The sequence below is a fragment of the Anomalospiza imberbis genome, chromosome 1 (genome assembly GCF_031753505.1).
Source record: "Anomalospiza imberbis isolate Cuckoo-Finch-1a 21T00152 chromosome 1, ASM3175350v1, whole genome shotgun sequence".
Lineage (NCBI taxonomy): Eukaryota > Metazoa > Chordata > Aves > Passeriformes > Viduidae > Anomalospiza > Anomalospiza imberbis.
In genome coordinates, this window is record NC_089681.1 from 40167256 (window position 1) to 40189927 (window position 22672).

Here is a 22672-nt window from a genome sequence, read left to right on the forward strand (position 1 = left end):
CATGTTTGTTATTTTCCTCTGTGGTTTATCAATTTTTCTATGTGTAGGCAAAGAGATAAATGCACATTCAGACTAATTTTCAAGTAATCTGATAAACTGCCTGGACCCTGTATGTGTGTCCTATTAATATTTCAAGGAAAAAGGGATGACTTATATTACCTGTGTAGTAATTTAATACAAAAAGTCATTTTTATAATGATATAAAAATATTGCTTAGTGGCTAAAACTTACAACTTAACTTTCTGTAATTCTTTCCATATAAAAATCTCAGGTCATTACTGACTACGGTACTTGTATTTCTGTAGCAGCTTTGTTGGTGTGGTGGAAATTACTCGTAAGATTCCTAGTTCCTAAGGAGAAGAGAAAAAGGTTCAGAAGTATGAAGTAGTTCAGTGATTGAATCTCAAATTAAATCTCAGTGTTTTATGAGGCAGGTTAAAGTTTTTCATCTGTCACATACACTGGAAAAACACATGCTTAGAATTACTCATCCAGGTTCGTGTAAGGCACAGGACTGAAAATGCGTGTTGACCTGCACGTTCTTGCTTGAATACTTCATGTTTGCCTTCAGTAACAAAGATAGAAGCTATAGATTTAGCTAATGCTGATAACAGAAAAATATTTTTAAGGCTATTAGTTATTGTAGAGAAATACAAAAAGGAATTTTGCCTATTTTTTTTTTCCTTTTTTTTTTGTCAGTGCTTCAGTTTCTGGGGGAAAAAATATGGCTAGGGATAGCAGTGAGCAGATAGTAGCTGTAAGTTGAGGAGTTATTAGATTGTGCTGCTGTTTGTAAAATCTAAAAAAAGATGTCTGGAAATTACTATCTGGGGCTTTATAAAGGTATTTCATAATTGAGAAAAGCCAGGTAATGATCTGGGATGATGGCTTCTGCAATTGGAAGTCATAGGGTTTTTGTGGGTTTTTTTTTTGTTTTTTTTTTTTTTTTTTTTTTTTTTTGTTTTTTTTTTTTTTGTTTTGTTTTGTTTTGTTTCTTTTTAAAATTTAGTTTCTTTTATTCTTCTCAGTGTATATTCTCATGTGTCCTCCCAACTGTCTGTATATGCAGAGACTTACCTTTCCTGTGTTTCTGGCTAGAAGAACAACATCTCTGTCTTCAGTAATGAATAAAGAGCTGTGGAATGTGAGCACTGATGTATTCACACACTGTATATCTGAAAAAGTGTTTTTGAAAACGTATGGCTGTCTTTTTCATAGCTCCTGTGAAACTAACACTTGACATTTTTGTTTCAGTTTCTAAATGATTTTAGCAGTGGAAGTTGCAAACTTCAGAGACCTAAAGAAATCATCATGAAGCTATATGTATTTTTGGTCAACACTGGAACTACCCTTACATTTGATACTGAACTTGCTGTACAAAAGTAAGAGTAAATTAATTGTGTATTGTTTGTTTTAAATTAAAAAGTATGTGTACTTTATATACTAAGTATTTGACAGATGAAGATTAGGGGTTTTTTTAGTATGTCATTGTAGTTTTCCTCTAGATTTTCTGGTATTTGAGTGAATTTTGGTGGTTTTTTCCTTCTTTTTTTTTTTTATGATTAGTATTTTCGTTGCTTTGCCAGGTGATTGTGTGTGTGAGATTCCATGAAAGAGTAGAGAACTTACTTAATTTCTGGGACAGTGGCAGAGGCTGACCTGCTCCTCACTGAGTGTGGTGTTGTGTTTGGTGGTTTTTGAAAAAACTGTCAGAAGGACTTCTGATCTTTTGTACCCTTTTTTGAATAGTATTTTTATTTGGGATTTCTCTAGAAAGGGCTTATTTTTTTACTGTCTGGCGACATAGAGGGAGTTCTGCAGGTTGTTCTTTCTCTTGTCAGTATACTCATTCTGAAGAAAATGTGTGCTCTGGAATGTTTTTGGATGCTAAAGAATTGGCATGAAGTTTTTTGTCTCATAGCTAGTTGGGTAAAAGTCGATTTTGTGCTATGTTGTAGGGTTCCAACGTATTTTACATGATTTTATATGTAAACCATGAACTTCTGAATGCCCAACTGCCTGAACCATGATTGGTATTAGAGGATCATGGTTAAGTCCCAAAAAATTTACTGGTTCTATTTTTTTTTTTCACTGCATGCTAAAAGCATTTTGTAAATGTATAGATGCTTTTTAGAGAGGTTTGTATTGTATCATTTTTCATTGTTCTCATGTGCAAGACACCTTGAGAGTAGCAAGAGCCAAGCTCACCTGCTGTCTTCATAGTTTGTTAGTGATGAATGTGTTGCAAGTTATTGGGTAAGAAAGATTACTACAATGTTTTTTTTTTGTTTGTTTGTTTGTTTTTTTTTCTAATTAATTGTTTCCTTTCTCCTGAATTCCTATTTGTAATTTTCATGACTGAAAAAAGACTGTCTAGACTGTTTTTGTGTGCTCTTCTCTAAAGCCAACTGACATTCAGGCTATTACTGAGAATGAAATAGTGTTTCAGCCATTCTGTTTCTACTGGGTCATTTACAGATGTGCCCACACCCCTATAAGCTGTCTGATACATTTAGACATTACATTTTTAAATCAAGGTGAGTGAGATGCAGCTGCCATGCCAGGCTCTTAATAATTTGCTATGGCCCCACTTTTTGCTCAGTTGAGTTGTTCTTCGAGAAAGCTTTCCAGCAACTGAACCACACAAAATCAAAGACTCTTCAGCTGAGCAGTGTAACTGCTTATTCTGTATATCTGTGTGTATAGACTTGCATTTTCTAGTAAGACTAACTTTATTGGGTTCTTTGCCTGTCTCCTTGTATATGGACAAGCCAAGTTATCTTCTTAAAGCCCATGGAGGTGATAGGTGCATGGTTACTGTAACACAGCTAGCAAGTACAAGCTTGCGCTTATGAGAGGTTTGTAATGAATTTATGATGTCATGCTGAATCATGGTTGTTTTAAATAACAGATCTTTATGATCTTTTCTAAGTAACAGTAACACATATGTTTCCTGCCAGTTATAGCAAAACTATAGATGCTTATATTAGTCACTTCATACTCTGAAGCTTTTTTATACCTTTGCACAGGTGTTGCCACAGTGTGTTATGTTACCTGGGGTCAGTAACTGTATCAGATTAGTAAATTCTTGTTTACTTTGCTGTTTACAAGTGTCTTAATGACAAAGTCAAGAACTGTCCAAAATATGCAGTAATGTTAAGATGTCATCAGCTAGAATTAAACGTGTGAGGCTGATGAATTAAAACCAGAAATGGTCTATTGATATACTGTTTCTATGTTCAAATCTGTGATGTTTATATCAATATGTTTTATCAGTTGTTGAATTTCCTGTTATTGTTAAGTGCCTTATGGTATTTCATGTACAGTAAATCAGTCAGAGTTTATTAGTGGAATTGTGGTTATGTTGTGAATAATGAAGTGTTGATAGTCTTGACTTCCAGGGCCTTAGCAAGTCAGCTGTTTGGTCATAAACTATGAATTCAAGGAACACAATATGACTTTTACAGTTGCTATCCTAAATGCTTGGTGTGACTTTATCCAGAATTTCATCATGCTAACGGATCTTGGAAAAAATACTGCTGGTGACTTATCAGCAATGCAGAGACTGTTTTCTTTTAGCTGATAGTGTATTGACTGGATATCCAGAATGCAACACATCGCATCACTTACAAAATTTAGAGATACGTCATTGTGCCGAATAAAAATTTATTTTAAAAATGTTCTGCTTTGACACAGACAAGTCACCAGTGTCTCTTACAGAAACATGTAAAATTAGAGACATAAATAATCTGATAGCGTCAACTTTTCTTCTCATTTTTTTTTTTCAGTGTGGCTGATCTGAAACATGCAATTCAAACAAAGTATAAGATTGCCATTCAGCACCAAGTACTGGTTGTCAATGGAGGCGAGTGTATGGCACCAGACAGAAGAGTGTGTAGTTACAGTGCTGGAACAGTAAGTGCATGCTGCATTCTGAGTCTAAACTTGCATTTATAGGAGAAGAAAAAGATTAATTAGTAAGGGATTTTAAATTTTTTTCCATAGTTTGCTGGTTTTCTTTCATTTGAGAAATAGGTGTTTATGTATTCAGCTTCTAAGTGTAGATTTTAACTTGTTCTCAAAACACATTACCCACGTGAGGAAATAACTGATAATTCAACAGGAAGTTGCTTTTATTCAGTATTTGGTTTTGTTTCCTTTTTGAGTGTAGGACACCAACCCAATTTTTTTATTCAACAAAGAAATGATCTTGTGTGAACGTCCACCAGCTATTCCCAAAACCACATTTTCAGCAGAGAATGAGATGGAATTGAAAGTAGAAGAATCTCTTATGATGCCTGCAGTGTTTCATACAGTAGCATCACGAACACAGCTTGCTGTGGTAAGTAGATTGTTACTGGATTTGCACACCAAATGAAAATATGTCAGAAGGAAAACTTGATGTAAAATATTAAATAGTTTCTTCAAAAGGCAGTAAAAATGGTATATTAGAGATGATGTGCTCTTCAGAGCCTTTGTCTCATAATTTCAAGGTAAGTTTTGAGAAACGTGCTTGCTTCTTCAGCATGTTCAGAGCTTCTTTCAAAGCTGTAGTGTAAGGCATCTTTTGGATGTGTACGTTTGCAGTATGTAGAAAACAAAAGCGATCAGGTTGCTTTGGACCATGCCTTAATGCACTGCCTTATTTTCAGTGTCCTCAGTCTGCTTCAGCCTGAAATGAAAAAAGTAACTTTGAAAGCGATGTTAACTCAAGTAGAAGATTAACACTGTAATTTTTAAAAGCATCTTGCCAAGCTTCTGTTTTATGCTCATGTTTTATGTCTAAACAACTGGTGAGGAATTAATAAAACTAAGCTTTTTTCCCAAAATTCAAGTTGCTTATTACTGAATACTGCCTCTTACTTGCATATTGCATTTATTTACTTGCAAACTTGTCAGAAGTCCAGTTTGATTACTTCTGTGTTGTTTTGATAGGGAAAAGTCACTCGCTGCAGCATGGTCAGTAAGATACCAAGTGTGCATGCAGTAAAATTCAGCTGCATGCTCAAGACACTGTCACAATGCCTTCAGTAGCGGGACTGTTATGTTTTATTTTTACAGATTATGTTTCTGTATCAAAACTGATCTCATTTTCTTTACAAATTTTACATTTAAATGGATTAAGTATTTTTCATATCTCTAAAGATTATTCCAGTGGTTGGCAGCAGGAGAATAGTTATATGGAGCAGTTCACACAAAAATGAATAGTGATGTTTTTTGTCTTGGTAATAAAATTTCTTAGTTTCAGTGACAACTTTAATGCAGTTAGGAAGAACATGTAGCACTTGAATTGGCTGGGGTTTAATACTACACAGAAGAATTTAGAGAAGAGTATTAACTCTTGCATATAGGACAGGGATTTTGGTTTCCCCCTTGGCATCCTGGTTGGTCAGGAGGGGGAAGGGTCTCCTGAATAATGTGAAATAATGTGACCATGACATGCTGTCTTATTTAAGACAAGGATTGAGTCCAGTAGACTCTTTCTCTCTCTCCCACCTGTTGACAGTTCGAGCTGACTTTGTAAATAGGATCTTGAGTTATTAGGTGTCTGTGAGTCATATGACTGTCATAGGCAAGAGTAGATATCAATGTGAATTCAGCTAAGGAGTAGGAGGTTTTCAGTTGTGCTCTGTGAAAAGCGAGGCTTCTGGTTTTACCAGCTGCAACTGAAAGTGCTTCAAAACCATTCTTTGTGAAGTATTAAGAGGAGGTTATAAAAGTAAGCAAGACTGATAGGTTCTAAACACTTAACGTTGATTTGATGTGAAGGGAGATCTGTAGTAATTGCTACAGACTTTGTGTTTTGTTTTTGAGGATAAGGGAAGTGAAAGGTAATGATTCTCAGACTCAGTCTCATGTTTCTCACTGTTGTTTTATCTGGTTTCTCTGTTCTGTGCCCTGTTTTCCGCTCTTAGATTCTTAATTTGGCTTTCAGTTTGGTAAAGGTACTATACAGCAATGGAACATACTTAGTCCCTCTGGAGTAACCTTTTTTTGGTCCAAGGTTTTATAAAAAATACTCCTATTTAGACTTGAAAAGAATTATTGGTGCTGCCTAATCTTCCCCCTTTGATTCTGAAGATTGTATTAATATGCAGTGCATGCAAGTTTATTTCAGTGTTTCAGTGTTCAGTAACATTAAATATTTTATTTAGATCTTTTTAAGATTTAAATGGAATATTTATAGTTATTTCCACATTCTGGTGGCAGGCCTATAATACTATAAAATTTAGCTACAGACTGGAAGCCTTATACAGAGAGAGTGAGCATGAATTGATTTGCAAGGAGAAAATAAATCTTTCCATACTTAGTGTCACCTGTTAGTAGTATTGCAGGACTGGGGGAAGCGAGGAAAGGAATTGCCTTTAAACATGGATCTAAGTAGAATGCAGGTGTTATTTTTAGCCTGCAGATTTATTTTCAGGAAGATTATTATTTGTTCCCCACTTTTGAAAGTTCTTCCCTGCTTACAAAATGGTTATAGTGATGGTATTTGTTTTCTCATTAAAAACTTGGAAATGTATTTAAAGATTAAATAGGTAGTAATATTCTTAAATCTGACTCACCTTTACATCCACATTTAATTTCATCCAAGATTTTAAATGTTCTAAAGCCATAGGCTCTGTGTTAGTTAGGCCATGAAAATGAATTGAGCACTTCTTTGGGATGTCAGGGGACTGACAAATCTGTCATATATAATAGAAGATTAGTAAATAGTCTGCTGTGATTTTGAGATGTACCAAGGTGTGAAAACTGTATAAAGGAGTATGATAGTGTTGTACTAAAGTAGTTTTTCATGATGCCTGCTTGAAGAATATTGAACAGTAATTCAGAAGAAACTGAGGGAGGACTGGGAATGTGGTTAGAGCATTAATCTTCTCCGAGGTTCACCGTAAGCCTCTTGCCTGGGAGGAAAAAGGAGCATGGGATATTAATCCTTCTCAAAATTGATTAAGATCTAGGGAGAGCTAGAAAGGCTCTCAACCTCTGTGGTTGTGTGATTGACGCACCCAAAGCCACACTGAGAGTACTGTATGGGAGAGTTCCTGCAAAATAATCCAAGCTTTCTTTTTATGAATTCTAGAGAAATGGTAACCTGATTTACCAGGAAAGCAGAATGACAGTACTTGATGATGGAGAGCTTTTTACCTGTTGTAATTATTTAGAGCATTTTAATTAATTAAATTTGATTAATTAATATTTACTACTAATATGAGTGTTATTATATGATAATGTAGTATGTAGCAGGAAAATAAAGGTTGCATTCTAAATTATTGCTAATGAAAAAGTCTTACCTGTTTATGTCAACAACACGAAGCAGTGATTTGTAAATATTAAAAGAAGGGAAGAATATTTGATATCTACTTGTTTCTATTTAATCTGGTATCTGCTCTGCCCAGAGAATAGGATATGATCTTTAAAATCAAACTTGATAGGAAGTTGCAAACATACAATTAACTTTCATTTACATCAAAAGTAAAAAAAGTTACATCCAAAAAGTTACAATCTTTTTTTAGATTTCATAACTCATAACCAAAAATTATTCCTGTGGAGAATGTATCTTGAATTTGGTTTTCCATTGTACTGTTTGTCATACATCCATTTTCTGTTTCTTTCTGTTTTCATGATTTTAACATCTATTACAGATTTTCTTAAGTACCTGCTCACTACCTGTGATCTCATTATGTAGGATTCGCAGCATAAAGATTAGGTAGCTTTAAAGAAGCTACATATGTTCCCTTAACTCGTTCCTTTACCATTTAAACTGAAATTCTTGCCGCAGGTTTTGTCATTTGCAATATGGTGTCTTTGTTCATGTGTTTTTTTAAAAAGCTCAGTTAAATTAACTTTCTGAGTCTGTTTTCATTTTATGTCTTAGCATTCTGGTTTCTCTTGGGCTAAAAACATACATTTGAGATGTCTCTCTCTAAAGGGTTCCAGGTTGCCCTTTTTACAACTAGCCTGGTATCCCACCTTTCTTGCAGTTGAGCAATTCTTGCCTTGAGCTGCAATATGTGGACAATGAGGTGCCCACAGTGTTTGCAAGAAGTTACATGCACACCAGCTGAGAAAACGAGCTGTTCTCTACACAGTATGTGCAATAGGCTGTATTGTGTCGATCTTATGGTCTTTTAACACCACTACTTAAAATAATTTCTGGTAGCTTAGCCTTTAGGAAAGGATTTTTTTTTAATACTATGGTTTTTTTTGTGATCTAACTGAAGCTCCCGTGTCATTTGTCTGAGAAGGATATTGAACTTTTTGTGAGTGCATATGTTTCACACTTCATGGGATGCTGCTGCTGTCATGATCAAACTGTCAATTCCTGTCAGTTCTTCTTTGAGAAGTGGAAATGAGGATGAGAAACTGTGTGGTCATTTCATTTGGTTATGTAAAACCGTGGCTGTAGTCATAGTACCTAGTCATAGATCATTCTCAGTTTAGTTTCAAACACCTCAGGTATTTAAGCCAAGAAGTATAGTCATGCTTCCTGAAAGCTGTGGATCTACTATTTAGAGAAATGCTCTTTTCTACTAGAAAGTTGTGCTGAGACTCTCTGGAAAGAATTATTTTATAATAATAATGTTTTTCTCAGTCTTTTAAAGTAATTGAGTAGGGTGAGGTAAAATGGGTTTTAGTTTATGCCAAGGTATAATGAAAGATTTACTCTAAGGTAGATCCTTCTAAATGCTACTCTAGATTTTTTTTTTTTTTTAAACCTTTGTCACCAAAACTTTAGATCAAGCTTTTATAAAATTGATCAGAACAAAAAAAGTTGGGTGACTTGCAGTCAAGCTAGTGGAAGCCAATGCTTACCTTATACCATGGTTTGACTACCTGACTGTGGTGGTTTATGTCACTTCTAATTTTTTTTGATGGGAAGTTCTGTCACTTGACTTCTCCAAACCTGCTTATAATATCAGGGAGAACTAGTGAAAGCAGTACTGAAGAAAGTGAAAGTAATTAATCTGTGACTTAAAAAATAACTTCTACCCTGCTATGCTGGTGAAAAAAGTACTTTCTGAGTAGGAAATGAGTAATGAACTGTGTGGACAAATGTCCAAAGGATGCAGTCACCAAAAATAACCAATATTAAAGGAGAATGAAATTTTAAGCTGTCTGCTGGAAGAAGTTAACTGCTCCAATTACAGGTTTTAGAAACTTAAATGTTGAAGTGTATCTTAATATAGTAGGTTCATGTTATAGCTGTGTACATATTAGAGATAATGGTCTTGGTTACTAATTTTGGTAAACAAGGTAACAGTTCCTTGTTGTGAAAGCATTTATCTGCTGTTGCAGTGTGTAAGTTCTTGAAATTTTACTTTCAAAGATCATTTTTATTGGTCTGAGGTTGATTTTTATGGTGATTGAAAACCTTTAAGGAGTCCCTTTCACAGGATTTCAGACACATGGCAGTAGAGGACTTTGACTTATTTCCTTCTACCACAGGGTTTTAGAGAACGGAAAGAACCCTGCATTTCCTGAGAACTTTTGTTCTTTAGAGGTAAGTCCAAAGACAATTGAAGACAAACAGACCTCTGTCAGATTTTGCTCATTCAGATGAGCAGAACTATGACAGTAGGATGCAGAGACAGCCTTGAAATTAATCCTAAACACTTCAACAGTTAATTTCTGCTTTAAATAAAACATAATTTGTTGCTTCTACTGATTTTTGGTTGAAACCTAGAAAACAGAATTAATTATAAGAAGATTCTTCATCAGAAAAATCATCTAAATTTAAGTTGTAATTCTCAAAGGAAATAATTCAACTGCACACTCCATTATAACACCCAGCCAAAGATTAAATGCATTCTGGTGGCCCTGTGGATTTCTTGAAAAATTGGATAGTGAAGATGTCATTATTTACTGTTCAACATAACAGCACATGGGGATTAATCTGGCTGCTGGTATTCATGTTCTGGTAGTGGTGCTCTTTTAGGTCCTCATTCCAGTGTGCAGTGAGGTGATTGGTGTTCTAGATATCCTGCTGTACTGCTGTAGGATGAACGTAGCCCTACAAGGCAACTGAAGTTAACTTTTGTGCTCTGTGAACCATTGGGTGTCTGCCAGTAAGACTTGAGTGTGTCTGTGAACAGTCAATGACAAAAGCAAGCCTGTTGTTAGGCAGGCTTCCTTTTCTGTGCTGGAGCTGACAACCTTACTGAGAAGCATTAAAACATATGTTAGATTGCAGGCCTTTACTTCTGTGCTTGATATAATTCAGTTTTTAGGCTTCATTTAGCAGAGAGCTACTTAATTCTTTCTTGTATAGAGCCATACAGTTATATAAAATAAATTGCTCTAGTTCTTTCTAAAGTAGCCTGAGATCTCTCACAAAAATGTTGTCTATGAAGGTAGACAGCATGTAGGAAGAACAAGCCACATCACCTGAAAGTTTATTTCAGAAGTGGTGGCAAGATAAGAAAGGTACATTTGTGTAGCTTTTAATTTCATTACTTTAAAGAAAATAAAGTTAAGTTGCATAGATACTCCAAAGGATGCAAAACAACTTCTCTGCTGTGTTTTCTTGCTGCATGCTTTCACATTTTGAAAGCAGGATGACTGAAACAAAACAAATGAAATAATGGTTTAACATAGTGTTCTTCTTGTATGCACTAGTATCTGCTTAGTGTAGTCTAAGTCTGAAACAGTTCTGGCATGTGGACAAATAGTTACTCCATGTGGTTTGACCTTCATTAAAGCCATCTATTTGGAACCTTTTGAATTCACAGTAATTTTCTTTACTATTTAATGTAATGAGCTTATTTCATGATATGGCTTAAGAAACCAGCATCAAAAATGCTGCTATGTTTCTGTGGACTCTAATTGCAAGCCATGCTGACGTAATTCTCCTGTTTGCCTCCCACCACCTAGACAGAATTTATTTGGCACATGTAAAAATAACACAGGGGATGATAATATGGTATACTATTGTAATAGCTTGCATATGTGCCCTGAAACATGTCTGTTCATTTGTACAATCTGATTTGTAGTCTGTTAGCCTATGGATAACTTTGAAAGCAAGTTACTTGAAAGAAACTTAGCTAATGAATTTTGATCTCAGAGTTATCTCAGAAAAAAAATCTTCTGCCTCTGAGAGGCAGTATGTCTCAAGGCTTATGATTGAGGTGATTTATGAGCAATATTAATGATGGCTTTCATAAGGGAATTTTTATTTTAATGTCCACATCTCCGGTGTATACATTAAGAGGCTGCAGCTCATCTGACAAAGAATACCTGGTTGCATACTTAGATGGCCTTGGGGTATTTTTATATAATAGTTCCTTTGGGCATGTATCTGTTTATACAAGAGATACTGACACTTATTAGAATATCCTTCTGTTGCAAGGTTTCTGAAAAATTAACAAATATTCATTTGCTACTCCGGGAAATACTGTTGATCCTTGCTTTTCTAGGAGCCAGACTACCGGGATAGGAGCTCCTGGTTTGGTTAAATTTGAATAAATTTCCACAGGTTAGACTCTTAGATACAGAGTGCCAGTCTGGTTTTCAGTTGTGTAACAAGTGATCTCAATTGTGAGGATTTTTTTTTTCTGCTTGTAACTTGTTTTGTGTTTGAAAGTGTTTTGCTGGGGAAACAAGCTTGTTAAAACTAAAATCTTAAATTAGCAGCACTTAAGTTCCAAAATAAATATCAAAAGTGACATATAATAAAACTTCATAGGGCAGCTGTTGCTTGTAACTTTTTACTTCTACTGTGCACACAATAAATGTATCTAGCTGAAAAAGCAATCATTGCCCTCTAGTTAAGACTATGTCTCAGGGTGGAAAGTTTGGCTATATGAAGCCTAGTGCATACTTTAACGTGTTAAACACATGAGCTGTGCTGTGCTAAGTGAGCTTGTCCAAAGGAAAATAGAACTGGCAAAAACCTCTACTAAAGGCATTTAAAGAAACAGCTGAGTCCAATCTTTACTTTATCTGGTTGATATTCATTTGAAGGAACTTAAAAAGACTTGATGATTCATTTTGATTTTGTAGGTGACTTATCTTGTTTTAAACTGTTTGAAATTAATGTGTGTTCTTGTATATTCTCTCACTCTTCTGGAACTGTGGCTTGTAGTGGTTTGGAGTGGTATGGCTCCTCATTTGTTGAAAGGTATACTTTGAGAGAGAATGATTTTTGTAAGTTGAAAGTAGAATGTTTTTGTACATTTCCAGGATGTACATTTGAATGGAGTAGAGACATTCAGTTTCCTTTTCAGCTTCATATTCTTGGTGTACTTTTTTAGTATATGTTAGGGTAAAACAGCCTGTTCTTTTGGCTCTTAATATGATGAACTGAGGAAGCAGTAATTCTGGGTTTTTTTTATATGCTGTGCAATTTGCCTTTGAATAACTTGTATATAAAAGTATAAAAAAGTATAAAAAGTAAAAAAATGTTCAAATGTTCAGGTCAATATTGCATTTGTCAGCTTATATACTTTTAAATTGTACAGCCAAACTGGGGATAGTCTGGAGAAGATGACTTGTAGATTTCAGCATTGTCTGGATACCATTCCAGGTGTGTTATTGGTTGATTTTTGACTTGGGAATCAAGAGTTCCTGCCGGGATTAAAATAATCATTGTTTTCAAACCGGAAATCATCGTTCTCGCATGCACAGGAAGCTGCCAAAGTTAAGAAAACAAAAAGAGAAATACCACCTTTACTACAGAGTGATAGGAATTTGTATTAATAGCTTAGGATGTTGTTGGAGTTGCATATATAACTGTTTTGAATATTCATTGTTCATCTGCTCATAGCTTAGCTATCAGTGATTTGAAGGACAGTAGAATTTTGTCATGCTGCTTGAAACACGGCTTGGACTTCTGAAACAGGGAGCATGATCATAACTTTCAGGTTTTGTCAATATGAATTGTGAAATGCTTGTTTAAAATGCCATGTAGTTCTATGGTTTATTTCAAAATGTAAGTGTTGTTGGTCCCTAAATTTTTCTGAATGTGCATATGTGCTGTTAATCATGTGTTCAGCAGCAAATGCATTCTGAAATATACGGATGTGTTAGCTTTTTAACACTGCTTTCTCACTGTATTTTGTATATCTTGTTTTTCCATGCATGGTTTCCTCACATGCATGATGGGACAGGGGAGTTGTGTTCGGTCCTGGTTTAACAGCATGCTCAACCTGCAAAAAGTGAAAAGACCTTTTTCTTGTAGGTTAGATAGATGCTAAAACCTAAAGTACAGGTGTGTCCAGGAAAGTATTTTTTAAGGAGTCTGTTACTGGTAATGTTTTGAGCTGAAGGATTTATTGTGTGCCTTTTTTATTACTTTTTGATGTTTTGGTAGGCCCTTTGAGGAGAAAAGCCTTTTTCTTAAATTCCTAAACTTAAAATAGTTTCTCTTCCTACTAGTTGAAACTTTGGAATTTATTATAATGGGCATTGCTGTTAGTACATGATTTTTAAGATCTGGTAATTGCCATAAGTAGACATCTTGTTTTAACTTTTCCAAGTGGGGCAGTAAATTCTCACGCTATTGTGGCAGTACAATGCCTCTGTGTCATCTAGTACTTTAACAGAAAAACTTCCACAATGGTTTGCAGATGCCAAGTTTCAGGGTATGTTTTAGAGTTTTGTGGCCACTGTACTGCTGCTCGTCATGTTGCATCTGGTTTATTAATCAATGAAAGACTTAAATTATTTGCTCTGCTGTTTCCTCATGTGTGTCTTCTTGCACCTGATCCACCTGTGCTTTTTGCTGACTGATTGTGCATTTTATTGTCTTGTTCTGAGCTTCTGCTTGGCTCATCAAAAGCATTCTCTTTATTGGACCTTGTTTGCCAGTTTTTTCTATCATATTATTAGTATGAGGGTTATTAATTGTGTGTGTGTACCCTGAATATTTTATATTATCAGTGTTTAATTAATTTTATAAGGTGGTTTTGGACCTACAATTGTCACCTCTCTGTTACAAAGAGTTCTCCTCTCTGTAAATAGTACATACATTTTTGTCATCTAATTAACTTCCTTTATTCTTAAATTTTTAAAAATTTATTTTTATGAAGTTTTAAGATGTACAACTTTCTATCTGTCTAGATTTCTTGCTTTTATATTAATATCTTCAATAAAGTTTCAACAACAGCCTGATTAGTATTTTGTTGATTGTTTTTTTCAGGAAATGTATGAGGTTGCCAAGAAGCTTTGCTCCTTTTGTGAAGGCCTTGTACATGATGAACATCTTCAGCATCAAGGCTGGGCTGCTATAATGGCCAACTTGGAAGATTGTACATACTCTTACCAAAAGCTGCTTTTCAAGTTTGAAAATGTGTATTCAAGCTATTTGCAGTCCATAGATGATATCAAGTTGAAACTTACACAGTAGGTTTGCTGTTAAATTCGATTTACTCAAATTTACTCAATTTTAAACTTAGTTTTTTTAAGTGTTTTATGTCTGGTGCTTATTCTGATTAATCAAGCGTGTCTTTGTTTGATTGTGTGTCATATAGAGGACATTCTTTTTGTTCTATGCTAGTGACATTTTTAAAATGACATTTTTCCTTGTATTTGTCAGCACAAAGAAACCTGTATTGAATTATGTGGAAGACAAGCTTGTTAATGTACAGCTGCTAAAGAGCTGGAGTCATTCCAAATGTGCACTAAAGAAAGCTGGATAAAAAATTTAGACATTAACATTTTTAAATACCTATTTACACTTTCAAATTAATTGGCTTTTAATTACTTGAACTGATATTTAGAATTACAATCTGTGCTGAAAGAATGAAGTCATAGCATAAACTTTGAGTGAATTTGTATACTTTTGAAAGGGATGGGGGGCATGTATGTAGATATATAGCTATTGTGTGTATGTTTCTGTACTTGTGTCCTGCAAACTCTGGGTGTTACTTCAAAGAAAATCTTCTATATCTTTGTAGCCACTGTAGTATTATGGTATTTCTATGAGTGCTTTGCTTAATAGACTATAAATGGATATTGGATCCTTAAAAAAATAAACCATAAATATGTTATGTCTTAAAAAAAAAAAAAAAACTGTGCTTCATAGCTTTTACCAAATAGAAACTGTTCAAACTCTGCAAAAGTAATCAGACAGAGGACACTCAAAGCTCTGATAAGAAGTGTTGATATCCATGCAGATAGGAGACATAAGTCCCAGTTGTGCGTTTAAACAAAGAAGTAAGTGGGTGGGTCTGTTTACTGCTTTTTTCATTCATTATAAGCTTAGAGGTATAGAAGATACCGTATTCAGCAGTGGAAGAGAGCAAAAACTTTGGCTTCTTTAGTTCTCCTTCCATGATGTTGATATTCAGCATAGAAGTTTTAAAAGGTAGTTGCCAAGTAATTTTGAAATCTGCTTCAATTCTAAAATGAATAGCAGTTCATATCGTGGGTGATTTTAAACTAAGATTCCGTGTTGTGTTGGCTTCTAGATATTGATGGGTATTTTCTTTTCACTTTTTAAAAAAAAAGCTTGGGTTCTGCTGTTTCTATCATGGCCAAGATACCACTGCTGGAGTGCCTAACAAGACATAGTTACAGAGAGTGTTTAGGAAGACTGGAGTCTTCACCTGAACATGGAGGAGCAGAAAGTGAAGAAACTGAGGATGGGAAATCTCCTGATTTGGTGCTTTATCCTGATGTATCTAAAGTGAACAGTAAATCAATGTTAGCGTCATTTTGCAAGTCAGTTGAACATTCAGCTTTGGAAAGCACAGATCCTGAAAATGTAAAAGATGATAAGGAATCTGGTCAAAATGCTGCTGTCCAGGACAATGAAATGTCAGTAGAATTGAAAGATGATGATCAGCCTTCCTTCAATGTGTCTTTGTTAGACTGGATAAATGTTCAAGATAGACCTAATGATGTTGAATCCCTGGTCAGAAAATGTTTTGATTCCATGAGCAGGGTAAGTTAATAATTTTTTTTAACATGAAATTGCATTGCATTGAAGGCTGCTGCTTTTTTTTTTTCCCCAGATGCAGGTGCTTTTGAACTGACTGACTCAACTCTTTTGTAGCTTGTTTCTCAGATAACTTTCTGAATGAAAGCCAAAGCAGAGACTGAGAAGGGATAAGTGGAGGAAGTGTTTTATGAGTTTGGATGTTAAGAATTGGATCTTTAGGCAGATGTATAATATTATGAATGCTTGCAATCTTGCTTATGTTTCAAGTAGCCATTTCTTTTAGAAAGCCAAAAGCTTCTTGTAGCATATAAGCAAAGTGACACTACTATTATTTCTTTGCCTTTTTCATAGAAACTGAATTTATAATAAAAATAAATATTTTCCTGGACAAAAATTAGTGTTCAAAATAGATAAGCCTTTATTAAAAGATAGAAAAAATTTATATGGTTAATTGGGATAAATTTATAATCTATATCTCAACCTTCTTTATTAGCTGATACAGAGGTACTCAGAAGGGCCCAGTCGGTCAGTTTGTATTTCTGCTGCTGGAAGAATACAACAGTGCTCACCTTACTTTCAAAATTAATATTTTAATCAGTGAGCATTATAACCTTTTTAAATTCTTTTGCCTATTATTTTCCTTCTCTCTTTGCTTTTGCTGTAGCTGATATTTCTTACCTTGCCTAGCTTTGTTTGCATAGGTATAATATACTATTACAACACAACATACCTTGAACAAAGAAAACAATTTCTATTGTCTTTGACCCTTTATTTCCTCTGTAAGGTAGGACTGGAAGACTGAATCAGTGATTTCTAAATCCCATCTGTTGTAGGGAACATCATGGTATGGTCAGTTCTGTACATTGATATTTTGATTCTGTCTTAAAACTAATTGGAGAATTTGGCTTAATTTTAAGGGCTGTCTAAGATTTTAGTAGTGCAGAAAAGGCTAAGGAAAAGACTGGATGTGGCAAGTTTTTTTTTTCTTTAGCAAAAACAAGAGTTGATTTTGTTTGCTAAAGACTTGCTAATGGCTGAAGTCTGAGACAGTCTCCATCCTGTTTGTTCAGTAACTCTATAAGGTACTCTCTACTATTATAAAACAAGAGTAACAGAACCCACTAGATGGGTTGTGAGACAATAAACTCAATTTCTATGTAATATTAACAGAACACAGATGTATTCTAAAATTTTTTTAAATCAATATTTGAAGAGATGGATATTAAACAATTGCTTCCAAATAAATTATAGAGTTCCAAAAGGCACAGAAATGCTAAGAATACTTTAAGTGCATACTCTACCTTTTTTGATTAGCTTGTAGTCTTATCTGACATATATCACGTGTTTTAGAGGTGCTGTCTTGTACTTGTTTTTTCTGTCCTTGTCTTATCTAAGATTAGGCAGAAATCCTTTATTTTGACTATTGTAATTGTTTTGTAACTGCAGTCAATTTTTATGGGAAAAAATTGTGATTGAACATACAAAAAATGAGGTTTCTTTTTGTATTCATGGCATAAGCAGAATTGGCAGGTAGGGAAAAGTGCTTCAGTCGGAGTATTCTGGCCATCACCAGAGTAGTTGTGATTGACCAGTCCTGATCCATTTTGGTCCACAAAAAGCCCCCATAACTTTGAAGTAATGAGTTCATAATTCTCCATAGGAAGACATTAATTTACATTGTTTTCATAGCAGTAAAAGCAGACAAAGCATTGAATCTTTGCTTACCATTGGTTTAGAATTAATTGAAAACAGAAGTGGCCTGCAGCTGAAAAGGAAAAGAAAATCCTAAATAAATATCTTGCAACATAATTTTTCTTTTAATATTCATTTGAGGTGACAGTTTAATATAAAAATAGAATAAAACTTTTTAAAATTGTTTTGCCTGCATTCTCCCCATGCCCTTTCCTTCTTGGAAATATAAGCCATACAAATGGTTTGTGATTGAAAATCTTATTTAAAAAACCGAATTCAGGTAAGATTTTCCTGAAAGCTTAAAGCACAAGAGTAAGAGGTTTATACGTTGGGTACTGGTAGTCTTGACATAATTGGTGTGTTGCACAGAGTGCTGCTAAGTTTCTGATGGTTCTAGCCTCTAGATGTTTCTACAAAAGGGCACTTCTAATTGCAGAAACCTTGGCTGCAGTAAAAGCACTGGGTAAGTAGGAGCTAACTGGATTTTTTTGTTAAGTGCTGTGGTAGCCATTTAAATAAGAGGCTAGAAATGGAAGATAGTTTTAAAAGATGAAAAGAGTAGTATTGTCTACCAGTGAAAGTAGAGATGGATCCTACCAGTGCAGTTAGGTTAAAGATGGAATGAAAAGAATAGATGGAGGAAATAGGTAAGAAAAGAATGAGAGGAATAGCCGTTCTTTGTAAAAAGAGATAAAACACCATTATTTTAAGAAGGTAAAAAGAGAAAAAACCCACCATATTGTTCTTCAGTATTTTGTTTGTTAAGAAACTCTTCTGGATGCTGTAGTGGACTAATTCAGGATGTCTTAGGAACTAATTCTGAATAGCATGGCAGTGAAGATGATCGTGTGCAATCCATCTAGTTAAATACTTCTGCTACTGTTTCTTGAAGATGGAAAAGTGACTTGAGAAAATACCAAGATTCAGAAGAGATTACAAATGAAAAATTAACCTTTGTACTCAGAGAATTTGGATGTATTTTGTCACATTAATAACAGCACTTACTGTTTATTCTAAGGAGTTCTGGGCTGTTAGTAGGTTTTGGTATTTTCCCATGCAGTTTTCGGTTGGCTGGGTTTTTTTTTGGTGGGTTTTTTTTTTTTTTGTTTGTTTGTTTGTTTGTTTGTTTGAAGTGAATGGAAGACCTATTCTTTATAGTTGCTCCTTAATTTTTAATGTTTCTCCTCTCCAGATTCCTCTCTACCTTCCCCAGAAGGTTGTTTCCAGAATTAAGTGCTGTGTGTGAAAACCTAGTTAAATAGTAGATTGAGGGGAAAATACACTTTTCTTTGTTACTGTTGAGTCAAATAAATGCTTTTTTTTGAGGATGGAGGTTGATTTGTGTGCTGTGTAAGTGACTTAAACCCTGCATGTTGATGAAAGAAGCCAGTGCTGTGACAGCCAGTGTGACCTCACAAATAGCATCCCTTTCACTGGATTTTCTTGTAAGAGATGACCATTTTGGATAAATCTGGGCAAATTTGTTCATCTTCTGCTATCACCTAATGATTTTTACTATATTATTAACTAACATATTTCAGGTTTACACTAAACTCTGACCTTCATAAGTAGCAATTACCTATGTTCTGTCTAGAACTCTAACTTTAATTTACTACTCTTACAGTGAAGTATGAAGAGCCACCCTTAATATCTGCGGACATTGGTAGACTCTTAATGTTTCAAATACTTCTCTTTTTCTGGAATATTTTGCAATAACTTTTAAAATGTGTTTTTGTTAGGGGGAAATAACCTCTAGCTAAAAGTATGACAAATATACTAGTTTTCCATGGGGTTTTTTTCAGATTTTACAGAAATTATTTGCTTTTTAAAGTAGTCAATTAAAACACTCATTTAGTGGGAAAAGATTGATGGTTCTTGCATCTTTTTCTCACTACCCTCCCTTCTGCCACATTCATGATTGGTTTTGATTCCAGCTGTATGGATTCTGTCACAGGTCAGACTATCCATTAGCTATCAAGTGCCTCTTTCCCCTCTACCTCAACTTGTCCCCTCAACCAGTGTCCCTTCCCTTTATAAGGATCTGCATTGCTCTGATGGTCTGGTTGGAATACTTCAGAAAAATTCATGCTGTGATATAGAATCCACAGACTAATTTACTGAGAACTCTGAAATAGATAAATGTAGCCATACATTAGATTAAAAAAAAAAAAAAAAGAAAATATTGAGGTTAAAAAAAGGAATATATTGAGGTTAAAACAACCTCATTTAGCTAACTTAAATCACCTTTCAGTGTGTCAGCTACTAATAAATTTCTTTTCTTAGCTTGATCCAAGGATCATCCAACCCTTTCTGGCAGAATGTCGCCAAACTATTGCCAAACTAGATAATCAGAACATGAAGGCTATTAAAGGTCTTGAGGATAGACTCTATGCATTGGACCAGATGATAGCAAGCTGCAGCAGACTGGTGAATGAACAAAAGGAACTTGCTCAGGTAATACATAGTTGTGTGTGCAGCATTGAAAGATGGCAGGGTTTTGATATGTGTATGGTGTTAAAATTACAATGAGCCAACTGCATGTCTTTATGCAGGATAGTTTTCGACATATCACACTGGGGTTGGTCAATAAGGTGCTATTTCATAATAATTTGACATTTAAATATTAGTGGGTTTTACATTTTGCTGTCATGTTTTTACATGGTTTAAAGCTATAGCTAGAAAATCAGAACTTTAGAGTTATATAGATCAATTTTAATTTTGAAGGGAGATACGGAATCCTTGGTAATTTATCACTCAGCGATACAGGATCGGGGAATAGGTTAATAGTTGATCATCATTATTGCAGTAAGGAGAAAAAGTAGTATACCTTCACTGGACAGTGTCATTTTAAATGGTAAGAAATTTAGTAAAAGACTATTTTAAATATAAAATATGTAGCTCCTATTTTTAACAAACACTTCAGTGTCATATGAAAGTTATTAAATACAGCTTCTGTAAAGAGCTTCAGTGATCTTGATAATTAGGATTGTCCTTTAGTGCCTTGTTTGCTACTGAAAGTAAATAAGTCTATTTGGCAATACATTATGATGTTCAGATTTTCACCATGACCTTGGAGTTGGGACTCTGAAAAAAGGCATGAGTTTCTTACTCCTGCTTGCACACTGATATATTATTAGTAGGAATAAATGAACAATCTTGCCTTCCTGTTTTGAGGGAGGTTAGAGGCCCCTTTTGAGGAGGGCAGTGCTGGGCTGAAAGTTGTCTAGGACCATGCTCCCTGTTGCCTCTTTGGTCTGGTATGTGAAGGTGGATACAACCAGTATTTTTGGCAGCACTGTTTAAAAGTCAAGCCTGTCTCCAGGTAAATTCAATGAGTAAGTTTAGAAGCAAATTTGTGCTAAATCTCAGTCTCATGGTGTTTATATTGTAGGCCAGTGCTAAACTCAAATGACTTTAGCGTGATGGCTAAGCTAGTCTTCCCATCCCTATGCTTGATTGCCCTATATTGTGAGTGGTGCTTTTAGCTATTTTTTACTCCTGCCTCAAGTTTATGAATCCCACTTTGGAGTGAGAAGCCTTACAGTCAGCTGGAAAGAGACTTTGTCACCTTGTTTAAATGCTACTGTAAATTTAGAATTTGTACCTTTTTGAGACTTGGCAGAGACTTCAGCTTTCAAACCTTCATCCTTGCCATTTCTTTTATAAATTGTCTATTCCTTTACTTAGGATTTAAGGGGACACTCTATATGCAAATAAGTTGTGAGGCTCTTGATCTTGGCTCTTGGGAAGAATTAGTTTCATGTGTGAATTTCTTTACGCAAGAAATACAAAATCTTTAGCCCACAGTAGTATTGAACATGCTCTAAGTTGATGTTAAAACTTTCAAATGCCAGAAGTTGGGAAGAAGGTTGTTAGCAGAAGTTAGAATGATGGTTGATCCCCTCCATCCTAGTAGCTATGCTTCTGCTCATTAAGTTTTGTGGTCTTTCACTCGTGTTGGTTAGTTGTGTGAAGTTCTGTTAGGGTTGTGTTGGTAGCTATTTGGTAAGGAAAAATGGAACAAAACTGATTTGGACTGGATTATAGAACAGAAAGAAAGCAACTCTGACATTCGCTTTCTCCATGTATCATTCTGTTATACTTCTCAATGGTTACAGTAAGTTTGTTAAAATTATTGCATTCTTAGAGAAGATGTATCACTTTCACGCTTTTTGATTGTCACAAAGCTTGTGTAACAAATGTCTCTCTTCCTCTAGGGATTTTTGGCTAATCAGAAGAGAGCTGAGAACTTGAAAGATCCTTCTGTGCTGCCTGACTTGTGTTTGAGTCATGCAAATCAGCTGATGATTATGTTAACTAATCACAGAAAACTGTTAGATATTAAACAGAAATGTACCACTGCCAAACAGGAGCTTGCAAATAATCTGCAAGTCAGACTGAAGTAAGTTAAAACTTTACAACTTTATAATACTTCCACTTGCAGCAAGGCTGTTTAAGGCATGTGTGTCTTAAGGAAATCATGACTATAAAAAGGTCAAGAGCACATATCTTATAGTGTCTCTGTTAGTATATATTCCTAATTGCTTTCTGTTAGTATATATTCCTGATTGCTTGATGTTGACTTGTTTGTATCTGTTGTTTCACTTTTGATTCAATTTTATCAATAAAAGCAATTTTATGTTTTTTATTACTTGTGGGATATACCTTCACCTTAAGTCTTTTCTGGTGGTGAAGTTGCTGTAATGTTTTTCCTCAAGCACACAAATTGATCACCTTCCCAATAGTTACCCTGTAGTTTAATTGTATTGGTGTCTGTGCTTGAAATTTTTCTATTAATTGTATGATTAAGGGAATTGAGGATGTGGTTACAGGATGTGACAATTTGTTACAGGGACTGTTGCTTGTAGTGCGTGAGTACATTGTGTGGACTTCCCAAACAGTGTTGTGTTCTTATTTCTTTGACAGCATTTAACTTTTAATACCTCTTGCTAAAGCTTTTCAAGAAGTATTTTTAAGATATATAAACAAAAAGTAGTCATTTTTTTGCTCAGGATGTATCAGCTTTTTTTTATTCTACTGGAGAAAATTGCATAATTACTACTCCTAAGGTTATTTATGCTAATAACTTGAATGTCT

General features: G+C 34.8%; 1 protein-coding gene across 3 annotated transcripts in view; it reads left to right on the forward strand.

Annotated features, from left to right (window-relative positions):
* Positions 1–22672, forward strand: part of RB1CC1 (RB1 inducible coiled-coil 1) — a 65894-nt gene that overhangs the window by 13970 nt on the left and 29252 nt on the right. For 2 of the 3 annotated variants that reach the window (XM_068188955.1, XM_068188964.1), the window contains exons 3-9: positions 1255–1382; positions 3789–3915; positions 4172–4342; positions 14141–14343; positions 15451–15886; positions 19859–20029; positions 21793–21977. In XM_068188955.1, the coding sequence (XP_068045056.1) occupies positions 1312–1382; positions 3789–3915; positions 4172–4342; positions 14141–14343; positions 15451–15886; positions 19859–20029; positions 21793–21977 (1364 nt within the window). In that variant the 5' untranslated portion in view covers positions 1255–1311. Of the gene's footprint in view, positions 1–1254; positions 1383–3788; positions 3916–4171; positions 4343–9450; positions 9506–14140; positions 14344–15450; positions 15887–19858; positions 20030–21792; positions 21978–22672 lie in introns of those variants that run through there. The other variant, XM_068188971.1, reaches the window with a different exon arrangement.